The sequence below is a fragment of the Coturnix japonica genome, chromosome 7 (assembly GCF_054131305.1).
Source record: "Coturnix japonica strain WE chromosome 7, WE-NBRP24, whole genome shotgun sequence".
In the NCBI taxonomy this organism is placed as follows: Eukaryota; Metazoa; Chordata; class Aves; order Galliformes; family Phasianidae; genus Coturnix; species Coturnix japonica.
The window spans coordinates 2,787,115-2,811,561 of record NC_140669.1 but is presented as its reverse complement, the minus strand read 5'-3'; the positions used below and the strand labels follow the sequence as shown (position 1 = coordinate 2,811,561).

The following is a 24,447-nucleotide window of genomic DNA, read 5'->3' as shown; positions in this document are numbered from 1 at the left end:
TTATTAAAAGATGGTGGTTAGTTTACTTAAACACTTGTGAAAAGATGTGTTAATAACATAATTAGAAGTTCTCATTTGCTTGTTTTGGGTTTGTTTGTTTGTTTTTCTGATAGAATGTCTACAAGTCAGACCTTGAATGGCTGCGTGGCGTTGGTTGGGTCCCCATTGGTTCTTTGGATATTGAAAAAGTCAAGAGGGCAGGACAGATCTTGAGTGACAAAGTATACCGTCAGCATCCAGACACCATCAAGTTTACTAGTATTCCTGATTCTCTTGAGATGACCTTGGCTAAGCATAATGCAGAGACGATGAATAAGGTGAGTCTTGATTCAATTTAGCAATGTACTGGCATTCTCCTGTTAAATGTTGGAGACAGAGGACTAGATATAGCATAATCACAAGTGATGCTGCAGTTCAGAGTTAAAGCTCATTTCAAACACTTTGTTCTGTGTGTTTCTCTCAAAACTAATAGCTGTGGTTAGGTTAGGCTTACCCCAGGATTTTTTACATATTGCACTTCAATCTTTTCTCTTATGTGGTCTGTGTAGTGAGCAGTAAGAACACCTTGGTTTCTTCATGTTGCAATTCTAGGCTCCAGATGGCTTTATTGAGCTGGGATTTGGAATAGATGACCTTTGGGGACCTTGTCCACTTTAGCCATTATGTTTCTGTGATCTTTGTTTCTACGCTGAATTTCCTTAGTTAAATTCTCTTTACAGGGAGAATTTGGTATCTAGCTCTGATTAAATGTGTAAGCATTTATTCTCACTCTTTCTTTTAATTTTACCTAATGTTATATTTTAGCTTATTTATGAAAATCGACCTTGTTCTGGAATGCACCATTTATCTTTTTTCTGTGTTTGTAGCGCTTATACACTGAAGCGTGGAATAAGGATAAGACCTCAATTCATGTCATGCCTGACACACCAGAAATCATGCTAGCTAAACAAAACCAAGTACACTACAGTCAGGTGAGTTTATCTGAAGAGCTGAAAAAGTACAATTTTTTCACCTCTGAATTTGACTTAATGTTTTGTTGCTGTCAGGTTGTTTGATTTCACAAGTGGCCAGCTATACTACTTACTTTGAAGTTGTTCTTTTACTGGAATTTATCTCGTAGGCATTTGATGTTCTTCTAAAATATATTTTCTGCCATAAACTAGTAATCAGTTTTATCGCGGAGTATGGAAATGAATAATTTAAGCTTTAAACTATTTCTTTCCTTTCCTCCCCTGGATGACTTCCAGTTTTCAAGTGTCTACCATAAAATCAGAAAATATTTGCAGTCTGTTTTTTTGTTTTTTAATTTCTATTTTTTTTTACTTTCTACACAAGATAGACCTGTGTTCAGATATTCAAGCTATCTGAACATAAACAATAATATTTAAGGACGTAATTTGTTGGTTTTTTTTAACACAGATGTGTTTAACTGAAGTGGGTAAATTTTCTGATTACTGAAAGCACTTTTTCCTTACAGAAAATGTACAAACTGGCTTTGGAGGAATCGAAGAAGAAGGGTCATGACTTACGTTTTGATGCCATTCCTATCCAAGCTGCCAAAGCATCCAGAGAGATTGCCAGTGATGTAAGAAGTTTTTTTTTTTCTCACAGCTTTATGTATTTGTTAAAGCAAAAGCATTGAAATGGGCACCACCCAGGCTGACTAGGGAGGTGGTGGAGTCTTCTTCTCTGGAGATATTCAAGACCCGCCTGGCCGCTGAGCTGTGCAACCTGGTGTAGAGAACCTGCTTTGGCAGGAGGGTTGGACTCGATGATCTCCAGGGGTCCCTTCCCACCCCTACAATTCTGTGATTCTGTGTGATTCTGTGATTGTTCCCTTGGATATTAATGTTGTATCTTGAGTGTAGAACAGATAATACTGAAATTCCATAATTCTACTGCACATCCTAGCACATGGAAGGAATGGACAGTCTGTATTACTATGCATGAGAAATAGATAATATAATCAATAGGCAAAATAATGCAAAGGGCAAATCTGTGTCCAATACAATAGTTCTGTTGCATGCCCATGGATGTTGAAGTAGGATATCCCATAAGGTGTGTGATTCCATGGTGTAGTTAAATGCATTTCTGATTCAAACTAGGAAGTACTTTAACATTTCTACCCAGAACATATATATTAGAAAATTAATGCTAAAAATTCTAAATAGTTGTCTTTTTCTGAGGAAAGAAATAATTCTGTTGGAATATTGTACTGAAATCTAAGATGTCTGAACATAAAAACAGTATTAAAATATATGCTGTTTCCTGATAAGAAAACATCATTAGAATGGACGATAATATTTTTATGGTATTTGTTTTTCCATTAAGATTGTTAGTTAAACAGTTAGTGTAAAGACAACCTCAGACTGACTTAATCATGGCATCCCATGATAAACTTTAACAATCAGTTAATCATTGCATTCTAATTTTCACGTTAAAAGAATGTGGAATATCAAACTTCTTAGCTAGGATGTGACACTAAGTATTAGTTGTGTATGTCTTATGATGTCGTGGCTTAACTATGAAAAGTAGTACCTCTCTGCCAGAAAAAATGAGGACATACAGTTGTATTAAAACTAATATCTGTTAATAAAAAAATCATAGGTGGAAGCTAATGACATAGTAGGGAGGTCTGAATCATATAAAAAATATTGGTAATCATAATAAAAAATACATTAATATATGTATGTCATTTGTTAATTGGTAACTGTACCATATAGAATATGAATATACTTTATTTCAGTACAAGTATAAAGTCAGAAAGAGACAAAAGTCCCATCTGAGATTCACTGCACTTCTTTAACCCTGCAGTACAAGTATAAAGAAGGGTATCGCAAGCAGCTTGGCCACCACATTGGAGCCCGTAACATAGAGGATGATCCCAAGATGATGTGGTCAATGCACGTAGCCAAGATTCAGAGTGACAGGGAGTACAAGAAAGCCTTTGAGAAGACCAAGACACACTTCAGCAGCCCTGTAGACATGCTGGGAATTGTGTTGGCCAAGAAATGTCAGGAACTGGTCAGTGACATTGATTACCGCCACTATCTGCATCAGTGGATCTGCCTGCCAGACCAGAACGATGTTATGCACGCAAGGAAAGCCTATGACCTGCAGAGTGATGTGAGTTTATTGTTGAATTTGTAACACATAATTAAATATATTGGGTTTTGTACATAATACTTTGTCTGAAACGTGCCATAGCCACTTTTATCACACATGTTCTTTGTAGTGAGGCATTTAATATGCTGTCATCAAACTTGCACTTAGTTTTGTTTTCTCTGTCTTTAACCTGAGATATAATTTCTTTCTAACTCTGTTATGTGTGTAGATCTTCAATAGCTCCTTTCTTGTTATTTAAAGAGTAAATATTTTCTTCAAAAATCTAAGTTGGTTTAAAAACCATATACTGCTAAAATGCAGAAATATATAAAATTCCTCGTGTGGTATAATATATAATTACTTAAATATGCAAGTATGATATTGAAATATTTATATGATTAACTTTCAAAATTTTTAGGCTGTTTATAAATCCGACCTGGAATGGCTGAAAGGTATTGGATGGGTTCCTATTGGCTCCTTGGATGTTGAGAAAGCTAAGAAAGCTGGAGAAATCCTGAGCGATAGGAAGTATCGTCAACCACCCGACCAAATTAAATTTACTAGTGTGACAGATTCTTTGCCCATGATGTTAGCCAAGCATAATGCTGAGATAATGAACCAGGTGAGTTTGTGTATTACTACAGCTGGTGTTGCAAGTAGATAGAACTTGTTGATAAGATGAAAAATACAGAAATAAGAATATGCAGCATTTTCATAGCAACCTTAAGTCAATAATTTGTTGGTCCAACTCAGCCAAAGAAATGGAGGAAGAATGACGTTTCCTTCATAAGCTATTCTATGAGAACCTTTACTATATCAGGATGTTGGAAGCTACTTGAACCATGTGAAAGTTTGTAAAATGCTTTCTTTGGACAAATTTACTAGTTTTTACTATATATATATAGCCCTCCATCAAGGCTTTATTTCTTTTATATCATAAATAAATGCATTTTTGATGAATGCTAATGTCAAGCTTGCAGCCTTGTCATCGTTACACAGTTGAGCTCCTTAAAAGAATCTGTTTTTCTCTCCTGCAGCGTTTGTATACAGAAGCCTGGAATGCAGACAAAACGTCGATTCACGTCATGCCTGACACTCCAACGATTTTATTAGCAAAGGCCAACGCAGCTAATGTTAGCCATGTAAGAATATTTACACATATAATCCCTTAATGGAAATAGGGAAAATGATCTTATAAAACATATTTTCACTAAAACTTTCAGAAAGAATATGAGATGTAGAAGTTCCATCCTTATGAATACTCAGAAGCCATTTTCTGTCTTCTTTTATCTAGAAACATTATGTACAAGCCTGGGAAGATGCCAAAAAGAAGGGTTATGACATGAGAGCTGATGCAATTCCAATTCGAAGTGCAAAGGCATCAAGAGATATTGCGAGCGATGTATGTACTTTCTTTACATATATTGTCAGTGTATGAAATAGGAATCAAGTGAAAAGCTACACGAGACTTAAACAAAAGTATGGTATATTAGGTTACTGAAAAGGCTTACCAGCATAGAACTCAAAGCAGAGGGACAATAAATATCAATTTCAAAATAGAAATGGCATTGTAGTTCCTGACATTAAAAAGATATTAGAAAATCATAAGTGACAATTTAGTAAATGTATGCAACAAGTAAGCATTATATGTTCCTAAAATGTGAATAAGAATATTGTGTGTGTGTGTGTGTGTATATATATATATATATAGAGAGAGAGAGAGAGAGAGAGAGAAAATATTAAAAAGTTCATTCATGACAGTACATGATCAATACATATCTTATACTTTTTTATAACTTCTTAGTACAAGTACAAGGAAGCACATGAGAAGCAGAAAGGGCACTACATTGGGTGCCGAACTGCCAAGGAGGATCCCAAGCTGTTGTTGGCTGCCCGAGCCATGTTGCTGCAGAACGACCGCCTTTACAAGAAGGCGTACAACGACTCCAAGACCCAGATCCACATGCCAGTGGATGCAATGTCACTGCAGGCAGCCAAGGAGTGCCAGACGCTTGTCAGTGATGCTGACTACCGCCATTACCTTCACCAGTGGACGTGTCTGCCTGACCAGAATGATGTGATGCATGCAAGGAAAGCCTACGACCTACAGAGTGATGTGAGTGGGAGTAAATGTTGGAAAGTATTCCCAAAGTTGTGTGAGCCTCTTCTTGTCACGCTGCTGATAAAATCGCAGGGATCTTTTCATGAATGTGCAAGCAGTCCCTGTGTGATGTGTTTTAAATTCATTTGGATCAACCTGTGTTTAAAAAAGATTTTAATTTTGTTACAGTGTAAAGTCATAACAGTGTATGTAATGGTGTATGTTTGTCCACAGTCTCAGTGCTGTCAGCTTGTTGTGTAGCTTTTGGCAGCGGAGCTAGGGGAAATCTTTGTATGTATGTAAGCTCTTTGTACTCAAAGTTGTCTCTGCAATGGCACTAATCCTTGCTTTATTTGCAGAATGTGTACAAGTCAGACCTGGAGTGGTTGCGAGGTATTGGCTGGCTGACAGAAGGTTCTGTGGATGTGCTCAAAGCCAAGAATGCCCAAGAAATCCTGAGTGACAGATTGTACCGCACACACCCAGACCAGATCAAATTCACCAGCATAACGGATTCACCAGATGTTGTCCAGGCTAAGATCAATGCTCTGCAACTCAGTAACGTAAGCTTTTGTTTAGCTTAATTTTCATTCACACATCATTATTTCTTTGTTAGAGACTGCAATTTCTATCAAGATACTGATTAATTTGAAATGAATTAAATGAACATTACTAAGTAATTTCCACAAGTGATTTTTTTTTTTTCCAATGTTCAGACCATAGTGAACTATCATTGTTTTCTTTGTCCTTAGCATCTGTACCGTGAGGCCTGGGACAAAGACAAGACACAGATTTCCATACCTTCTGACACTCCCGAGATGCTGCAGTCAAAAGTCAACGCTTTGAACATCAGCAATGTAAGAGTTCTTTGTGGTTTAATTTGCAGCAACCTTTAGTTTCTAATTCTTCACAGTCATCAGAGAACTCCAAAGCATTTTTGTTTTTGTTTTTTTTTTAAACCATTCTAATGACATCAAATTTAGGTGATCATGCTTCTGTGGGCCACGATGACGCTGAACTCAGAGCCCTGGTGTTTTTATGCTTGATGTCCTGGATAACATGGGTCTTTATGGATGGATGGAGACACTTCAGTTTCTGTTCAGTATTGTAAACGGACTAAGACTCTTTGCTTACAATATCTTCTTTGGTTAGTCTAGGAAAAGACCAGTAAAGAAGTCTAGCAGGTGTAGGAGGCTTCAAAGCTCAGTGGGGTTTGGATTCATTTTCTCAGAAGAACAGATATTTGGTGTCCATCAATTCTGCTCCTGCAATTGGGTGTATACATGAATAGGATGTCTGACCGCTTCAAAGCCTTACAGAAGTCATCACTGGTCATGAAGGTGCACAAGTCAGCCAGTGTGACAGCCCAATGGGGCCTGTGGCGTGAGGTCATACACGTGGTTAGCAGTAGCCTTCAGCAGGATACTGTGAAGTGTTTGCAGTAAAGTATGCACTGTGTTCTAACGTTTTGAGTTTTCTGCCTTCTTTGAACTCTGAGTTATGAGGTTTGTGCTAGGGTGCTTGCAACAATCATTATTGTGACTTGCCAGTTACAAGGGACACACAAAACACCCAAGGGATTAAGCTCAAGAAACTAGGTATTAAGAAAACCATGATTTCACAGGCTGGATGTAACATGGGTGATGAATTTCCTTTGCAGAAACATTATCAGAAGGCCTGGGATGAGGCCAAAGCAAAGAACTACGACCTAAGAGCTGACGCCATCCCCATCAAACACGCCAAGGCTTCCAGAGACATTGCTAGTGAGGTACAGCCTCCTCTGCATGTGCTTGTCCTGTGCTGTGTCTTGCTTTGTCCCACTTGACAGAACTGGGTGAAGTACTTCTCAGGTAGAAGCAGAGTATGAGTTTGTGTCCCTTAGTTATTTTGAAGGCTGTCCTGAGTGCTTCTTTCTTTCTGCAGCTTGAAGCTGCTTGTGAGTTAGTGGTCCATTCTTAGGATAGAGTGTGATAGGCTTGTTGGAGTGCTAGGAGTGCCTGCAGGAAGGCGTAATGCCTTTGTAAGGCAATGCCTTTGGGAAATGTGTCACAGGAGTGGCAGCTGAGGGAGCCAAAGACCGTTTTTGTTGGTTGTGTTCCGTAGTGTAGTTGTGTGGCTGCTTATGTTGTTCTTACTTTTCTTAGTACAAGTACAAGGAAGCACATGAGAAGCAGAAAGGGCACTACATTGGGTGCCGAACTGCCAAGGAGGATCCCAAGCTGTTGTTGGCTGCCCGAGCCATGTTGCTGCAGAACGACCGCCTTTACAAGAAGGCGTACAACGACTCCAAGACCCAGATCCACATGCCAGTGGATGCAATGTCACTGCAGGCAGCCAAGGAGTGCCAGACACTTGTCAGTGATGCTGACTACCGCCATTACCTTCACCAGTGGACGTGTCTGCCTGACCAGAATGATGTGGTGCATGCAAGGAAAGCCTACGACCTACAGAGTGATGTGAGTGGGAGTAATAGTTGGAAAGCATTCCCAAAGTTGTGTGAGCCTCTTCTTGTCACGCTGCTGATAAAATCACAGGGATATTTTCATGAATGTGCAAGTAGTCCTTACATGGTTTTGTAATTCATGTTTATGATAATTAAAATATTGTTTACAGCTTGGTAGCCAGAAGTGTCTTAGGCAGTTCGTATCAACATGTGTGTTACTGACGTTTCTTTGTCTACTGAACAGTGTTTACCTGCAGATTATGTCTGTTTTGCATGTACGTTTTATTTTAAAAGGATTTTAATTTTGTTGCAGTGCAAAATAGGTTATAGCTTTTTACTTAAAGGTTTTGGTATCTCAGCAATTTGTACCTTGGTAAATCTTTTGGAAGAGGAGTTTGGGGAAAGCTTTGTACATACATGAACTCTTTGTACTCAAAGTTGTCTCTGCAATGGCAGTAATCCTTGCTTTATTTGCAGAATGTGTACAAGTCAGACCTGGAGTGGTTGCGAGGTATTGGCTGGCTGACAGAAGGTTCTGTGGATGTGCTCAAAGCCAAGAATGCCCAGGAAATCCTGAGTGACAGGTTGTACCGCACACACCCAGACCAGATCAAATTCACCAGTGTAACTGATGCACCAGATGTTGTCCAGGCTAAGATCAATGCTCTGCAACTCAGTAATGTAAGCTTTTATTTTCTTTATCTTACATAGTATGTTGTCATTTCTTTGTGTTGGAGAGTACAGTTTCTAACATGATCACATTTAATTTGAAGTCAATGTTGCTAAGTAATTCCCACAAGTATTGTAGTATTTCTCAGTGTTCAGACCATTGTGAAATATCATTATGCTTCCTTTCTCCTTAGCGTCTGTACCGCGAGGCCTGGGACAAAGACAAGACACAGATTTCCATACCTTCTGACACTCCTGAGATGCTACAGTCAAAAGTGAACGCTCTGAACATCAGCAATGTAAGAGGATAAAACAAGCTGTTTGTGAACTGTTATTAACTTCAGAGTTTGCCAACTGCTAATATAGGTTTTGAGCTGGCTTTCTGTCCTCTTATAGATTTTTGCCATAAAGGCTGGCATTTACTACTGCTGTTTTATGCTGTGTTAGTATTGTAATCTGTAGATTCCATCCAATACCTGCCTACGCAGAGAGTAATAAACGACTGCACATGTGTTGTTACTGAACCTGACATTCACCAAACAAAGGATCAGCAAGGGTGCTAATCTAGACTCCATGATGTTGTGTCCTCATAAAGTCCTCGTGAATATGAAAATGACACAATTGCCTCTGTGGAACATGCAGACACTGATGCATTTTGTCTTAAACTATACATATTCCTGAATTTCCTTTGCAGAAACATTATCAGAAGGCCTGGGATGAGGCCAAAGCAAAGAACTACGACCTAAGAGCTGACGCCATCCCCATCAAACACGCCAAGGCTTCCAGAGACATTGCTAGTGAGGTACAGCTTCCTCTGCATGTGCTTGTCCTGTGCTGTGTCTTGCTTTGTCCCACTTGACAGAACTGGGTGAAGTACTTCTCAGGTAGAAGCAGAGTATGAGTTTGTGTCCCTTAGTTATTTTGAAGGCTGTCCTGAGTGCTTCTTTCTTTCTGCAGCTTGAAGCTGCTTGTGAGTTAGTGGTCCATTCTTAGTATAGAGTGTGATAGGCTTGTTGGAGTGCTAGGAGTGCCTGCAGGAAGGCATAATGCCTTTGTAAGGCAATGCCTTTGGGGAATGTGTCACAGGAGTGGCAGCTGAGGGAGCCAAAGACCCTTTTTGTTGGTTGTGTTCTGTAGTGTAGTTGTGTGGCTGCTTATGTTGTTTTTACTTTTCTTAGTACAAGTACAAGGAAGCACATGAGAAGCAGAAAGGGCACTACATTGGGTGCCGAACTGCCAAGGAGGATCCCAAGCTGTTGTTGGCTGCCCGAGCCATGTTGCTGCAGAACGACCGCCTTTACAAGAAGGCGTACAACGACTCCAAGACCCAGATCCACATGCCAGTGGATGCAATGTCACTGCAGGCAGCCAAGGAGTGCCAGACACTTGTCAGTGATGCTGACTACCGCCATTACCTTCACCAGTGGACATGTCTGCCTGACCAGAATGATGTGGTGCATGCAAGGAAAGCCTACGACCTACAGAGTGATGTGAGTGGGAGTAATAGTTGGAAAGCATTCCCAAAGTTGTGTGAGCCTCTTCTTGTGACTCTACAGATATTATCTCAGGGATCTTTTCATGATTGTGCAATGGTCCTTACATGGTTTTGTTATTCTTGTTTATGATAACTGCAACATGGTTCAACTCATTTTTGCCATCTTTCACAATGGGCTGCATGTTTTCTTGTTAAGACTCTTAAATCATTGAAGCACCTACAGTGTTGCATGTTTTGGAGGGAACAGAAAGACCTTTTATCATCCTTAACATCCATTCTGTTCATTTGCTTGTCTGCTATTTAGTTTCATAAGGTTTTGAACGTACTGCTTGATTTACTAGCTTACCTAAATTTTCTTTCCAGGCTTATTCATTATTCTGAATATCTCTTGTATATTAAGGATTAATCTAGGTCTAGCTCAATTGTCTTTTTCTAAAACATACACTGCCTTTTATTTAGTCTAAAATAATGAATTCTGTCATTTTAAACACAGTGTTTTATTTTTCCGACCATCTCCAACACAGGCTGTTTATAAGTCAGACCTAGAATGGCTCCGTGGAATTGGCTGGTTGCCCAATGACTCTCCAGGGATTCAGAGAGTGAAACATGCCCAGGATCTGCTGAGTGACAAGGTGTATCGCACACCTATTGACAGCGTGAAGTACACCAGCGTCGTCGATTCTCCAGCCATTGTTCTAGCTAAAACGAATGCTGAACAGCTCAGTATTGTATGTTACAATGTTCTTGAATTCTTTCATTGTATGGAGGTGATAAACAGTTTGACGGAAAACTCTCTGTTAAAATACCATTGGTCAATTTTACATTTTAAGTTGCCTCATGCTTTCCGAGATATTTTATTCTTTGGAGATGATAATTCATGTGAGATTTATGGAGTTTTGTGTTACTGACAAGTGCAATTCCATGTTTTAAATACAAAATAAATTATTTTAACAGCCAAAATACAAAGAAGCCTGGGAAAAGGACAAGACTATGATCCATATTATGCCAGACACGCCTGAAATCACCCTAGCCAAGTCTAATGCTCATAATTATAGCAAGGTATGTTTATTTTTCTATTTTCTACACTTAAAAAAAAAATTAAACTCTTAACAGTAACTTACTGAGATGTTACTTAAAAAGTTGGAGGTTAAGTCACATGAAATCTTGAAATCTTTCCTTATATGCAGCTTACAACATTCCCTTCCCTCTACTGAGCATTCTTGAAGCATTTAGACAGTTTAAAATAAATGCTGTGTACAGCTGTTTAGAAAGGATTAATATAATGCACCACTGAGATGTCACTTTGAAATGGAAGAGAGAATATAAATATTCTCAGAATTTCTATAAACACCCTTCTATGCTGTATAGGTTGGAACAGTGGTGTGTTACAGACACTGTGCATATACTGACAAGCAGTATTTGTAGCAAGAAGCAGGAGTGAAATCTCACATTTCAGCAAACAAATGACAGTATAGTGCATGTTTCTTTAATGACAAATCCTAGGATATTTAGCATGTGTGTGACATTGTACTGTCTTTTCAGAAACTGTATAAAGAAGCCTGGGATGAAGTGAAGATGAGTTACGATTTGAGAGCAGATGCAATCCCAATTAAGGCAGCCAAAGCTTCCAGAGAAATTGCTAGTGATGTAAGTGCAAAAAGAGGCATCTAGCTTTCCATATGCTTTAAGAAGTATTCCGTAACTGTTATTAATGGCGATCTTTGCTCTTTACCTAGTATAAATACAAACTGGATCATGAGAAGCAGAAGGGACATTACGTTGGAGTTCCAAATGCAAAAGCAGATGCAAAAATTCAGTTTGCCCTTGGCATAGGCAAGGTCCAGAGTGAACTGGAATACAAGAAACACTTTGCCAAATGGAAGACACAGTGCCATCTGCCAGTTGATATGATGTCTATCCAGTCAGCTAAACATGGGCAGTCTTTGGTCAGTGATATTGATTACCGCCATTACTTGCATCAGTGGATCTGTCTTCCAGATCAGAATGATGTCATGCACGCCAGGAAAGCCTATGATCTTCAAAGTGATGTGAGTTAACATGAAAACTTGCTTTATCTTTTTACTGTGTTGTCTGCTTCAGCTCTAACAGAAGTCAGTGGGAATCTTCTGCTAAATGCAGTGAATTGGATTTGCTGGTTATTTAGATTACATAGTGTATGCCACTATTATGTACTGCTAAGTTTGAAGCATACTGAATGTAGATGCAGTGCTGAAGTTGGAATTACTGCTCTCCTTTTAACCAGCAGGAGTGCATGCCATTCTGTATGGATCTTGCTGGATTGTGCAGGGAACTGTGACTAACAGCACAAACTCTATTTTGTTTTCTTAGGCTGTTTACAAATCTGATTTAGAATGGCTACGAGGAATTGGATGGTTGCCCAATGATTCACTTGGAATAAATCATGTCAAATATGCCGGAGACCTATTGAATGAGGTAACCAAAGAGACCTCAGCATTAAGATTTCCTCAGGAGCAGTTGTAATTTTCAGTATTTTTTGATGGATAAAAGCATCAGTATTTCATTTATTTTTATTACAAAAAGGATAACTGGAGTATTTTCACAGTATTCACCATGTATGGAGAGTTTTTTCCTTTAATGTAACCTTTGTTTTGTTCTCTGTATAGTCAGAATTGCTGTGTTAGCTGTAAAGTATTGCACTGTAATCTGACTGTATTTGCATCTTTTCCATTGTACAGAGAAAGTATCGTACAAAAGCCGACACTATTCGATTTACTCCAGTGGCGGACAGAGTTGATTATGTCACAGCGAAGAAAAGTGGTGAAATTCTCAGTGATGTAAGTTCGGTGTATTGTCAGGCTGTGAACTTGGTCTGTGTGTGGCAGTATTTTATTTAAAAAAAGAAAAGAAAAAAAGGCAAAAGTAATTCTGGATCAGACTTTGGGGATTCTGTTAATGTTTGACATCAAATTGAGCAGGGTGTCACTATCTCATCTCTATCCACTCTGTGGGAAGAAGCTCATCAAGCAGCATGAGATCACTCCTAGGCTTGTGGAAAGCCACTGCTAGCTCTGTGGCAGTCCCTTCCTTTTCTGTCTTGCCTGATACATTTGGTGACATTTGACAACATGAACATAAATAACTGCATGTACTGTGACCACCGTAATGCTTATTCCTTCTCAGTTAAGGCGGTGCAATCTTAAACTGTCCAGTTAATTACTGTGCTACAACAATCATCATTTTCAAAATTTTTTTCCTGAGAAATTCTATAGAATCTTTTCTTGTATAGCTTCCTTTAAAAATATATGTCCATTTAGATGTGTACTTAATGTATCACATTTAATAGCGTGAAAATTCAGGGTTTTATACATCATTTTATGCATAAAACACAGGTCTTAGTGCTGTGTTTTCCATATGTTGTGATGATGTTATGAAGCATTCATTTTTTTTTTCCTCTGTTCTAGATCATTTACCACAAAGAATGGAATGAGGTCAAGTCAAATTATTCTCTAACGGATACACCACAGCTAGATATGGCTCGAGAGGCAGCCAGAATTCTTAATCAGGTATGTGTTCTCTCCTTGAGCATATAACAGTTTCTGCTCACATCAGTAATTCTTCTGAGGGATTTAGAAATCTTGCCATATTAAGAGCACATTGGAGAAAGAGTTCCTTTTATTTGCACGTTAATGCACCTTACATATATTTAGTAATGCCTATGACTCCAGTAGTTTTGAATTTCTCCTTTCTCCTCTCTTCTATTTTCCACAGAATTTATACAAGGAAAGCTGGGAGAAGGAGAAAGCCACTGGTTATCTCTTGCCTCCTGACACTGTGCAGATCCGTCATGCCAAACACTCAAATGATGTCCAAAGTGAGGTAATAATTTTTCTCATCGCATTGGGAAAGCAAATGCTTAGAAGCTTAAAAATGTTAAAGGCCTTGCAAATTCAACGAAAGATATGCAGAGCTTTGTGTTTGGGGTAACATCCAGTGGAGCTCTTATGACTGTTGAAGTTCACTGTCTTCCAGACAATTCAGACACCTTTTATATTATGATTTTTATGGATATCAGTATTGAAAGGTCAGGTTCTCTCTTCCACCTTTAATTTCTCCAGAAGCAGCTCTTTCAGGTGTTTTCTAGCCAGGTTTTCCTCTTGCTGTGAAAATGCACCCTACTGAAAACTGGTAGCGTTTTAGACTAGAAAATTACACATTTTGAAGTGGGAGGACTATACAAAGATTACTATTTGTATCCTTATTATGTGTGATCATGTATTGAAAATCTAAGACTACAATGGCAACTATCTCTTAGGAACACAGTCTCATTTGTTGTTTGTGTCGATAAAGCCGTAGCTCTTCGTGGGTTAAAAAAAAAAGAGTAGATACCATCAGTATTGATCTTTACTTTTTTTTCTCCCCTCTTCCTTCAGCTTAAGTACAAAGCTGACTATGTCAAACAAAGAGGTCACTACGTTGGAGTCGCCAGTATGAGAGATGATCCAAAACTGGTGTGGTTTGAACATGCAGGCGAGATCCAGAATGACAGATTGTATAAATCGGATTATCACAAAACAAAGTCCAAAATTCACATCCCTGTGGATATTATGTCAGTTGTAGCAGCCAAGGAGTGTCAGACATTGGTCAGTGATGTTGACTACCGCCAGTACCTGCATCAATGGACATGCCACCCTGACCAGAATGATTGTATTCAGGCAAGGAAGGCCTATGATCTGCAAAGCGATGTAAGTGATTTTACATATAATTGTAATTATATGTAATTCCCAGTTTGTTTGGTCTGAGTGCATTTTTCATATTACATAATGCTGAAGTACATAATTTCTTTTCTTTTTGTAACTTTATTATTTAGAATATTTATAAATCTGACTTGGAATGGCTCCGTGGTTGTGGCTGGGTTCCTCTGGATTCAGTGGAACATAAGAAAGTTAAACATGCACAGGAGCTGATAAATAAGGTAAGGAAGTATTTTAGTTGTTGTGTGGTTAGCTCTTCTTTCTCATGCACTGTGCTTAAGGAAATAATTCATCTCTTTGCAGAGAGCTTATACGAAAGCTGCCGTTGAAAACTTTTCTAATTACACCAGTGTGGTTGACACTCCAGACATTGTCCTGGCAAAGATGAACTCTGTCAATCAGAGTGATGTATGTACTTTTTTTTCCATTCCTTTCAATATTGTTAGAATTAGATGACTTAATTGTTTCTGCTAGACTGTACTGTGTCCATATATGTGCATACGCATGCTTATTTATAATAGAGTTTTATTGGGTAAGTTATTTAGTAAGAATATATGAATAACTCAGTATTGCTACAACAAAGCATTTTACATTTCTCTGTAGACAAAGATATGTTATCAGTTATTTACAGTTGATATAGATTTTCTTTATAGTGACTTAAAATTGAGTCGTGTATTTGGTGAGCTAGTGGAGTTCATGGCATGGCTACTTGTAATTGCTGATAAGCACCTTTCATGAAGTTTTACTCATGACATCTGTCTGTGTACAATAGTGGTTGAAATGCACTGTGTGACATTTCTGAAGATGTGATAATGTAGCAGAAAACAAATGTCTAATTCTTATAAATGGGCTGGTTGAGATCATTTATTTCTATTGTGGCTTTAACTTTGTTTCTTTTCTCTTGTAGCTAAAATACAAAGAAACATTTAACCTGGAGAAAGGCCAGTACATTGGGTCGGATGATACTCCTGAACTGAATCATGCCAGAGACATGTCCTTGCTCTATAGTGATGTAAGATTTGATAAATACCTAACTGAGCTGTAGGTAGTTTTGAAAGCAACTGTATATAGACTGAATCTCAGAGTACTGTTCTGTTTCTGTCATTAATTTTCCACGGGGCACTGGAAATGTCATTTAATGTCTTTGTTTTTTCAGTTTTTCCTAGTTAGGATGGTTAGGTTAAGGGTCACTTCTTTCCTCACTAAGCTGATCTCAAAGCACTGCAGTGTGGTGTTTGTAAGTAGGAGGAGCAGCAGTATAGTTGCGATTGTGTGATGAGAATTTACATTTATTTTTTTATGAGAGGAAAATTGTAGGTGATTTCTATTATGAATCAGTTATTTATCAGTAGCCTCACTAATTTTAATTGGAAGTGTCTCCTTTTGGAAGTGTGACTAAATTATATGTGAAGTCTTTGTAATCTAGTCTGAAAGTCAATGTATTTAATATTTAAAACGTGATATATTAAGAAAGATTCATTGGCAGAATTACTGCTCTTATAATAAATGCCAGTTTTACTTGGGGATTTTTCACGATTTCAAACAAGCTATGGGTAAGATTATCAAGGTCAGTTCTGTGCCACGCTTTCAAACAGCAGTTCACATCTACATTTTGAATATTTCTGTTACTTTTCTGGATGACAGATGTTGAATTCCAGGTTTCCATTTCAAGAAAGCAAATCTAGAGAGATCAGTTCACATTTGTGCTCCAATACTCTCCTGAGCTGGAGCTTTCTTAGACCATTATTCGTTTACTTTATTGGGATGATTGATGGAAAGAGGAACTGCTCCATAGAAACAGTCATATTCCATATGAGTGAAAACAGCAGAATGAGACCTCTTGGAAAACATAATGGATCTTATATCAAAATTTGTATTGTGTTCTATTTATCTAGAAACTTTATAAAAACGACTGGGAAATCAGCAAGCCCACTGGGTATACTTTGGATGGAAAATACATTCCACTTGTTGGAGCCAAGCATGCAAACTATGTGAATAGTGAGGTTAGTATGCATTTTCCATTCCTTCTTTCTACTTTCCTATCTCTTATGAACATGAACTTTAAAATTTTGACCTTTTTTTTTTTTTTTTTTTTTTCTTTGCAGCGTAAATATAAGGAGTTATATGAGAAGCTGAAAGGACATTATCTGGCTGGGAAGGACATTGGAGATTTCCCCAGTGTCGTTCATTCATTAGCATTCCAGAAAATCAGGAGCGCGGTGAGGAGAGAATCAACCTTCCCCCAATAGTTTCTGTTTCCCATGTTATTAGTGTCTCTCTCATATAGAACGTATGTAATGCCATGCTTATTAACATCAGTAATAGTATTTTCCATATGCTTTCTTGAGTGTATTTAGGGTGAATCATTGAATTTGAAATGATTTAAGAGATTAAGATGGATTTATTTTTTTTTTTAACTATTGGACCTATTAGAGTTTTCTATTTTACATTGTAAGAATCTGATCAGTGGGGAGTACTGTATGGCTTGAGATACTTTTGCTTTATTAGCAAAATAATAATAATAATTATACGTATATATACACATATATTTTGTAGTGAATAGGAATTGAGGAATCAGAAAGATTCAAAACACCAATGTACCTTTGGTGTTTTGTATCACTGCTGAACATATGACATGTCATGCAGGGCACGGTTAATGTAATCCCTAATATTATATCTCCTTTTGAAAAGGGAGATGGTTTGGATTAAAGAAAAGTTTGTAACATGTGCATTTCTTATCTTGAAGTAGTGTTACCTTTTATACACACTGTTAAGTCTGCCAATGAAGGAGATAGTTCTCATCTTTCTAGTACCTTGTCAGAGTAAATGGTGATTAATATCAAAGTTCAGACTTCATTCTACTGAGCCGAGTTGGAGTTTTGCCACTAATCTAAAAGTAGCCTCAGACTGTGCTATAACCTGTTGCCTACTGGAGTCAAGATTATGGAGGAGAACACTATTCACTGTTTTTCCTTTTCCTCTATCTTTGCTTTTTAGTTGGCATACAGAAAGAATTATGAAGACACTAAAACAAAAGTCCATATTCCAAGTGATATGATGAATCACGTGCTAGCTAAGAAGTGCCAGTATATTCTCAGTGATCTTGAGTACCGAAGTTACCTCCATCACTGGAATTGCTCTCCTGAAGAACATGATGTTATTCAAGCAAGAAGGGCCCAGGAAATCTTGAGTGATGTATGTATTTCATGTATTTATTCAACATTTTACAAAGTCCTTTTTTCAAGATATTTAAATATCAAATGCTTTCAGATATTTTTTGCAGTATTTAAACATGAAATTATAACCCATGGTCTTAGATTGCTTAGTGTTGTAGTACTGAAGATTTTTACATTTTCGGGGGGGGAAGGGGGATCTTAATGATCTACTTTTTTCTCTCTCACTTGTAAACTGGAAAAACTTAAGAGATTAAAATTTGCAAAGCCTTCCCAAAGTTCACCAGATTGACTGGTTGAGACTATGTGGAATGCTTACCATCTGGCACATGCAGAGATGGGGTGCATTGTGAAGTCAAAGTGTTGCTTTGCTGCAGTGATCACCAATTAATTTGCACAGGAACCAGGACAGCTTGCACAGTCCTCCTGGACGAGTATGGAAAAGGCTTCTCTTCGAGGTTGTATCCTATAGCTGCAGATGATACTTGAATTTCATATTAAATAGTCAACAGTATCTCTACTTGGGCAAAAAGCCTTCCTAATAAAATTTAATGATGTGTTAATTTCCTGGCCTATTAATTAATAAAAATCATTCAGAGTGTGGAATGGGTCATACCAAGCGTTGTCTGTGCTCACATTTAATTTCCAGTAGATTGTAATTGCTGAATAAGCCTGCATTGTGGTGCATTGAGATTGCACAAGTGGCAAAAGCTGAATAAAGTAAAAATAATAGTATTTTCTCCAAACAGGGAGTATATTTCCTCCTTGTTAATTAGTTGTTTGTTGGTTTTTTTTCTGTATAGGTGGTGTATAAAGATGACTTAAATTGGCTGAAGGGAATTGGATGCTATGTCTGGGATACTCCACAAATCCTGCATGCTAAAAATGCGTATGACCTCCAGAGCCAAGTAAGCAAATTGTACTTAAATAAGTAAGCATACATAAAGTTTCTTTTTTTCTTCATTTATGATTCATTGGGACTTCCACCTGTCCTACTTCAAAGAAGAGTGAATAATTACATCCAATATACTTTTTGTAATTATTGCAGTGCAATCTTGCAGCTTAGTCTGTAGAGTCCTGGTAATTCTTGTTGCTTAAAAAGCAGAAGCACTGGGAGAATGGAAGTACTGCAGCATAGTGGTTTTTAACAGTGAGAAGGTAACGCTCATTTTGTGTACAGCTCTGTACACAAGATAACTCAGTTAAGTTATTTATGATGGGAGAAAGGTATCTGCTGCCTTGCTGGTTGTTCTCTTATCCTGGATGTGCTTTACAGTTACCTACGGTTTTCTTCGTTATGTAGTTCATACTTGCTGTGTTTCCACGTAGAAGCATTTCTTTGGTACTGCACTAACTTCAATTGGTATTGCTTGGACTGTTGTCTTATTTTATAGGTCTGATTTCAAAGGAAGTTTGCATGGAATTTTGTGGTCATTTTCAACATGATTTTTTTTTTTTTTTTTTTTCCATTTCCTTAGATAAAATATACAGCTTCTGGGAAAGAGAATTTTCCGAACTTTGGTGTTGTTACTGATACACCAACCTACGTGGCTGCAGTACAGAGCGGTATTCATGCCAGTGATGTGAGTCTCTCCTTCTTTTCTACTCAGTTTTTTTTCCTTCGCTCCTTCTGAGAATTGAGACAAGTTCACTGAATCCATCTTTCATTTTATAGATTAAATACAAAGAAGATTACCATAAAACTAAGGACAAGTATACAACTGTGACTGAAACAGTAGACTCTGAACGAGTTCAAAATCTGAAACATCTTTTTAGCAATGTAAGTGCTTTTCTCTGAAGGTACTACTGAGAGGTTTGATTTTATTTCGTTTGTCCTCTTTGTTTGAAGATAAGTTCACAAACATGAAACTTAGCAAATTCAGTGGTAGCCCTCTGCATTGTCTGACTATGGAGAAGATACTGAATGTCAGGCAGAGGGCATGTTTTCCTATTTGTAGTTCAGTCTTGTCAAAATAGAGGCATTACTAAATGGGTTCTGTGAAGTAAGTTGTACCTGAACCAAAAAGAGCTCTTGTATGAGTATGGATAAGACTAATGGGAAAGAACTTGGTTGCCTTTTGTGTGTTCTATCAAGTTTATGCTGTACTGTCTTAATTTCTGTAAAGTAATAGTTCATGTATCAGATAATCACCACAGAAGGGATATTGATTTTTGCTGGACATTGGTTATTGCCCAGGGGATCTTCCCACTCATACAGACTTTCTATTCCCCACAGAATCTCTACAAGGAAGCCTGGGACAAAGTGAAAGCTACTAGCTACATAATGCCCTCTGATGCTGTATCCTTAGCACGTGCAAAAGAACTGAAGCATAACGCTTCATACGTAAGTGAATAAAATACTTTAGTTCTATTTTAATCAGATTAATTCTACCAGTCAAAGCCTTCATATCTTGCATATAAGTATCAAAGCATTTTAATATCTTAGAATTGTAGAATCTTCTGTTTTTAGTTTAAATATGTGTCTGTAGAAAATAATTTTTAAAAATAATATAGAAAATGGCGATTCTGCTTTCAACGCTTCTGCTTTTTGGACTGAACTGTTTGCTTACTGATTGATTTGGTTCTAAAACTACAGTCTTCTAACTGGAATTTATTATTTGTTTTCTTTCTTTACATCTGCTTAGGTAAAATACCGGGAAGAATATGACAAGTTTAAAGCTTTATACACACTACCTAGAAGTGTTGAGGATGATCCCAATACAGCAAGGTGCCTTAGAGTTGGAAAGCTTAATATTGATGTAAGTGTTGTTTTCTTAGAATACACACAGATAATGCATTTCAGTATCCATTTGGCAGTGTTCAGTGTTTGGTAAATGTGCTGATCAATCACAGGTGCCTTTTCAGGCTTCTACATCAGCTGTTGAATTGTTTGTTCTAAATCTCTAAGTCTAATATGTTTATGTATGAAACAGTGCACTGCCTGGCCTACCTGTTCTTAACATGAGTGCCATGAAGATTTGACAAATTGTATCATGGCACCTTTTACTCATTATGATAAGCTTGAAGGTTCCTTATCTGCAAATCTTTAGAGTAGATGAGATGGAAATGTTAGTCATAGCCAAAATGATTGCTCTCCAACTGTAACAATGTATGAAAATATTAGTAGAATGTTACATTCTTTTGCCTCAGCTTTATCAGCAGTTAATACTTCAGGCTATTTGTCAATATTATTAATGTGAATGTTTTAATTCTGCAGCGTCTGTACAAGGAAACCTATGAAAAGACTAAAACCAAAGTCCACATTCTTCCAGACATGGTAGACATAATTGCTGCTAAAGATGCGCAGAAGAAGATCAGTGAAATTGATTACCGCACACGTCTTCATGACTGGATCTGCCTTCCGGATCTTCAGATCAATATGCATGTTCGAAAAGTAGCCGATCAGATCAGTGATGTAAGTTCACAAGTGTCTGTGGTTCACTTTTTTTAAAGGATTCTTGCATTTGTGCTCTGTAGAGGAAATGATTTTGCAGAAGCCTGGTTGGAGCACTCTGTGGTTTTCACTTCTATATATTATGCACAACTAAACAGCATCTGTATTATGTTTTTGTAATACAGACAGATCAGTCTGTACTGAAATGTGACTTGGTATGCATCATTTCATTGTTATCCACATAGGCTCTGAGCCAAAACCTTGCAGTTCTTGAAGTGCTGAAAAAAATCATTTTAATTCCAAAAGGAATTGTTTTGATTTTATCAGAACAAAAACATCAAAAACCAATAAACATTAACCTGCCATCATTTGAGAGCTGTGCTTCAGACTGACTTGATGATAAGGGGTTAGGTCATGCTGAAAATCTTAGATGGCTTCTTTTCTTTGATATCTTAGGTGGTATACAAGGATGATCTTAACTGGCTGAAAGGCATTGGCTGCTTTGTTTGGGACACTCCTGAGATTCTCCATGCTAAACATGCCTACGACCTTCGCAGTGATGTGAGTCTGAACTGGACGCGCAGTTTCTACTTACTTCTTAATATTTTTCAAAGCATTGTATTAACAGGATGGGGTAGATTTATTCAAATTCAGATCTGAAAGATGATTCGGGTCTGAAAAACGTTGCATATCCTTCTCTGCAGAAATATCTACTAGTTGTCTTCCCCAGGGCTCCGTTTTAGAGTCAGTACCTTTGAGTGTTTTTATAAATGACTTGGATGCAGGACTTGAATGTATACTAAGTAAATTTGCAGGCAATGCTAAACTGGGTGAAGCTTTTGACTCAATCAGTGTAAAGATACCCTTAGCTTGGGATTAAGGTTTTGAAATGGGAGAATAATCATTACACTTTTACAGATTGTATGTCCCCTATTAAGCTGTGTATCAGAAGTAGGCTGGGTACACATCATGTGGTGCATATGAATTTCTAATGATATTTCCCACTGTTTCCTGATAGGAGTTCTTAAGTCGTCAGGTGCCATATTCATTTATGCAGCCTTAATTTCAAGACATTTTCTGTATTAATGCTGGTTCATGAGTAGAATAAGTAACTAATAAAATAAATAATAATTACTGTAACTATAGAAAATATAAGAAAACGAGTTAACAATGACTAGTCTTACTGGCTAGAGTTCTTGAATTTGTCTCTGCAGATCAAGTACAAATCTAATGCAGAAAAACTGAAGAACAAATACACTGTGGTCATGGACACTCCTGTCTACGTCCAGAATATCCTCAGTGCTTTGAATGCCAGTGAAGTAAGTGTTTCACCTCCAATATTCTGTGTGCCCTTTCTTCACGGGTTCTAGAAATGTGACGTGAATTTATGTAGTTGTTACTGCATTGCTTATTATCTACAACTCATTGAACCTACCTTTATTAAGGCATCACTAAATTGCAGTCACTAAAATCATTAGTTGCTTGAATTCAAAAGAATTTCATCCAGTTTTTTTGAAGATATTCCCAGGTGTATGCAAATGATATGTGCTGTGACCATTATGACTCTCCTCTGATTACATTTTCATTTTTCTTAGGTAATCTATCGTGGTGACTATTTAAATAAAGTTAGAGGCAAAGCGATTCCTACCGACAAAACAGTGGATTTGGAGCGGGCACGTCATGCAAACAAGATACAGAGTGAAGTAAGTATAAACATTTAGTTTTCATCAGAATGCCAAAAAAAAAAAGTTTGCGTTCTTCTCATGTTTGATGCATGTTGATACTTTCTCTCAGTCTTTCCTTCTGCAAGTCCACAGCATTTTTTGAGATTCAGAACCCCTTGAAAATAAAATGGGTTAATGTCCTTATTTAATCTACAAGCATGCATTATAATACAAGTATTTGGGAAATGTTTTGTCAAGTGCAAGTCAGATTTCTGTGTAGCTAATGAATACTCTCAAATAGTACACACAGTTGTCTCAAAGATTCTTCCTTTTCCCTTCTCCCTTCCTCCCCCTGCTTCTTTACAGAATTTGTATCGCTGGGCTGGTTTGAAAGCTCTGCCTACTGGATACAGTCTTCCCAAAGATACCCCTGGCTTCCAGCATGCTAAACACGTCCAGCACATTGGCAGTGATGTAAGTAATGTGCTGTGTCCTTCTGTAACATGAGTTACCGGGAAAAGCTTCATGCCTGTTTTCTAGGAGTACACAACTGTTGAGGCAGTTATTTCTCAGATGTGAGAATGGTTGCTAGAAAGCAACAAAAGTAGGGTAGTTCCATGTGTTTGCAATGATGACTGTAATGCAAGAAGTGAACTCATCAGCCAGTGTGAAGTCCCCCTGAGTAAGGTAAGTAGAGCAGGGTGCTGATAGCAGATTGCATCAACCATCTCTGACAAGGTGAGGGTCAATTTCCATCCAGGTCCCTACAGTCAGGAGGTACAGGAGACAGAACGGAAATTGGAGACAAGCTACCTGCAGCATAGGTCCAAGGTAAATTCAGGAGATGGGACTTGAATCCAGGCTACAAACAGAGGCAGAGACTGCTAGTTGTGAGGGAGGACCAGTGCCCATCCAGAAAATGAGGATGGAAGCAGTGCTGAAGACAGATGTGTCTACAAGGCAAGGATTGACACCTCTGGTGCCCCTGGTCTCAGCAATCAGTTCTTACTAGTGCAGTCAGCTCCCAACACTGGTAATGTTTATATTAACAGAATTGAAGCAATTGCTATCAAGAGAAAAATTTGCTCAGACAGATGCTCATACCATATTAGACATAAGATAAATTTAAAATGTTATTAATCTTGGGTGACATCATAAGGGTAAAAATACTGATGATGCCTGCTTAGCTCTGATGTAACTCATTTGACTATCTCTAAAAATCTGAATCTAAAAATCTACATAAATTTCTGCCAAAACAGCAGTGCGACTAGAAGCATAAGGAAATTCAGTTCCTATATTCTTTTGTCCAATCTAAAAGATTTTCTTTCCCACTTTGTAGTTGAAATATAAAGAAGCCTATGAACATATGAAAGCTAAAGGCTACACTCTGGGACCTCACGATGTTGGGTTTGAAAATGCAAAGAAAGTGAATCAAGTCATTAATGAGGTACAGTATTTTCTCTCATTTGTATTGATAGTGCCCAGAATCTGTGGGATGAAAATGCATTGACTGCAAAGATTGTAGGATCCCTGTTCACTGAGGCTTTTAGGAACAGGATAGACAAATGTCCATCAAGAATGGCAGGGGATCATTGATTCAGCCTTGGAGGTGGGCAGCGTGGCTTTCTAATGTTCTTGATGACTCTCAACTTTCAACAGTCCTGTAAAAC

At 37.8% G+C, this 24,447-nt stretch overlaps 1 protein-coding gene across 50 annotated transcripts in view; it reads left to right on the top strand.

The window, feature by feature from the left end:
• NEB (nebulin) overlaps positions 1-24,447 on the top strand; it is a 111,522-nt gene that overhangs the window by 45,828 nt on the left and 41,247 nt on the right. For 46 of the 50 annotated variants that reach the window (XM_085552092.1, XM_085552136.1, XM_085552105.1 and 43 more), the window contains 42 exons: positions 114-317; positions 867-971; positions 1,478-1,585; positions 2,815-3,126; positions 3,524-3,727; positions 4,143-4,247; positions 4,400-4,507; positions 4,910-5,221; positions 5,566-5,769; positions 5,959-6,063; positions 6,867-6,974; positions 7,351-7,662; positions 8,127-8,330; positions 8,513-8,617; positions 9,013-9,120; positions 9,497-9,808; positions 10,338-10,541; positions 10,768-10,872; positions 11,356-11,460; positions 11,550-11,861; positions 12,163-12,267; positions 12,531-12,629; positions 13,257-13,358; positions 13,564-13,671; positions 14,226-14,537; positions 14,663-14,767; positions 14,850-14,954; positions 15,454-15,558; positions 16,442-16,549; positions 16,652-16,765; positions 17,544-17,741; positions 18,523-18,627; positions 19,198-19,302; positions 19,395-19,499; positions 19,956-20,063; positions 20,365-20,478; positions 20,937-21,134; positions 21,570-21,674; positions 22,328-22,432; positions 22,709-22,816; positions 23,144-23,251; positions 24,117-24,224. In XM_085552092.1, the coding sequence (XP_085408218.1) occupies positions 114-317; positions 867-971; positions 1,478-1,585; positions 2,815-3,126; positions 3,524-3,727; positions 4,143-4,247; positions 4,400-4,507; positions 4,910-5,221; positions 5,566-5,769; positions 5,959-6,063; positions 6,867-6,974; positions 7,351-7,662; positions 8,127-8,330; positions 8,513-8,617; positions 9,013-9,120; positions 9,497-9,808; positions 10,338-10,541; positions 10,768-10,872; positions 11,356-11,460; positions 11,550-11,861; positions 12,163-12,267; positions 12,531-12,629; positions 13,257-13,358; positions 13,564-13,671; positions 14,226-14,537; positions 14,663-14,767; positions 14,850-14,954; positions 15,454-15,558; positions 16,442-16,549; positions 16,652-16,765; positions 17,544-17,741; positions 18,523-18,627; positions 19,198-19,302; positions 19,395-19,499; positions 19,956-20,063; positions 20,365-20,478; positions 20,937-21,134; positions 21,570-21,674; positions 22,328-22,432; positions 22,709-22,816; positions 23,144-23,251; positions 24,117-24,224 (6,372 nt within the window). The remainder of the gene's footprint in view (positions 1-113; positions 318-866; positions 972-1,477; positions 1,586-2,814; positions 3,127-3,523; positions 3,728-4,142; positions 4,248-4,399; positions 4,508-4,909; positions 5,222-5,565; positions 5,770-5,958; positions 6,064-6,866; positions 6,975-7,350; positions 7,663-8,126; positions 8,331-8,512; positions 8,618-9,012; positions 9,121-9,496; positions 9,809-10,337; positions 10,542-10,767; positions 10,873-11,355; positions 11,461-11,549; positions 11,862-12,162; positions 12,268-12,530; positions 12,630-13,256; positions 13,359-13,563; positions 13,672-14,225; positions 14,538-14,662; positions 14,768-14,849; positions 14,955-15,453; positions 15,559-16,441; positions 16,550-16,651; positions 16,766-17,543; positions 17,742-18,522; positions 18,628-19,197; positions 19,303-19,394; positions 19,500-19,955; positions 20,064-20,364; positions 20,479-20,936; positions 21,135-21,569; positions 21,675-22,327; positions 22,433-22,708; positions 22,817-23,143; positions 23,252-24,116; positions 24,225-24,447) is intronic. The other 4 variants (XM_085552138.1, XM_085552140.1, XM_085552137.1 and 1 more) reach the window with 2 other exon arrangements.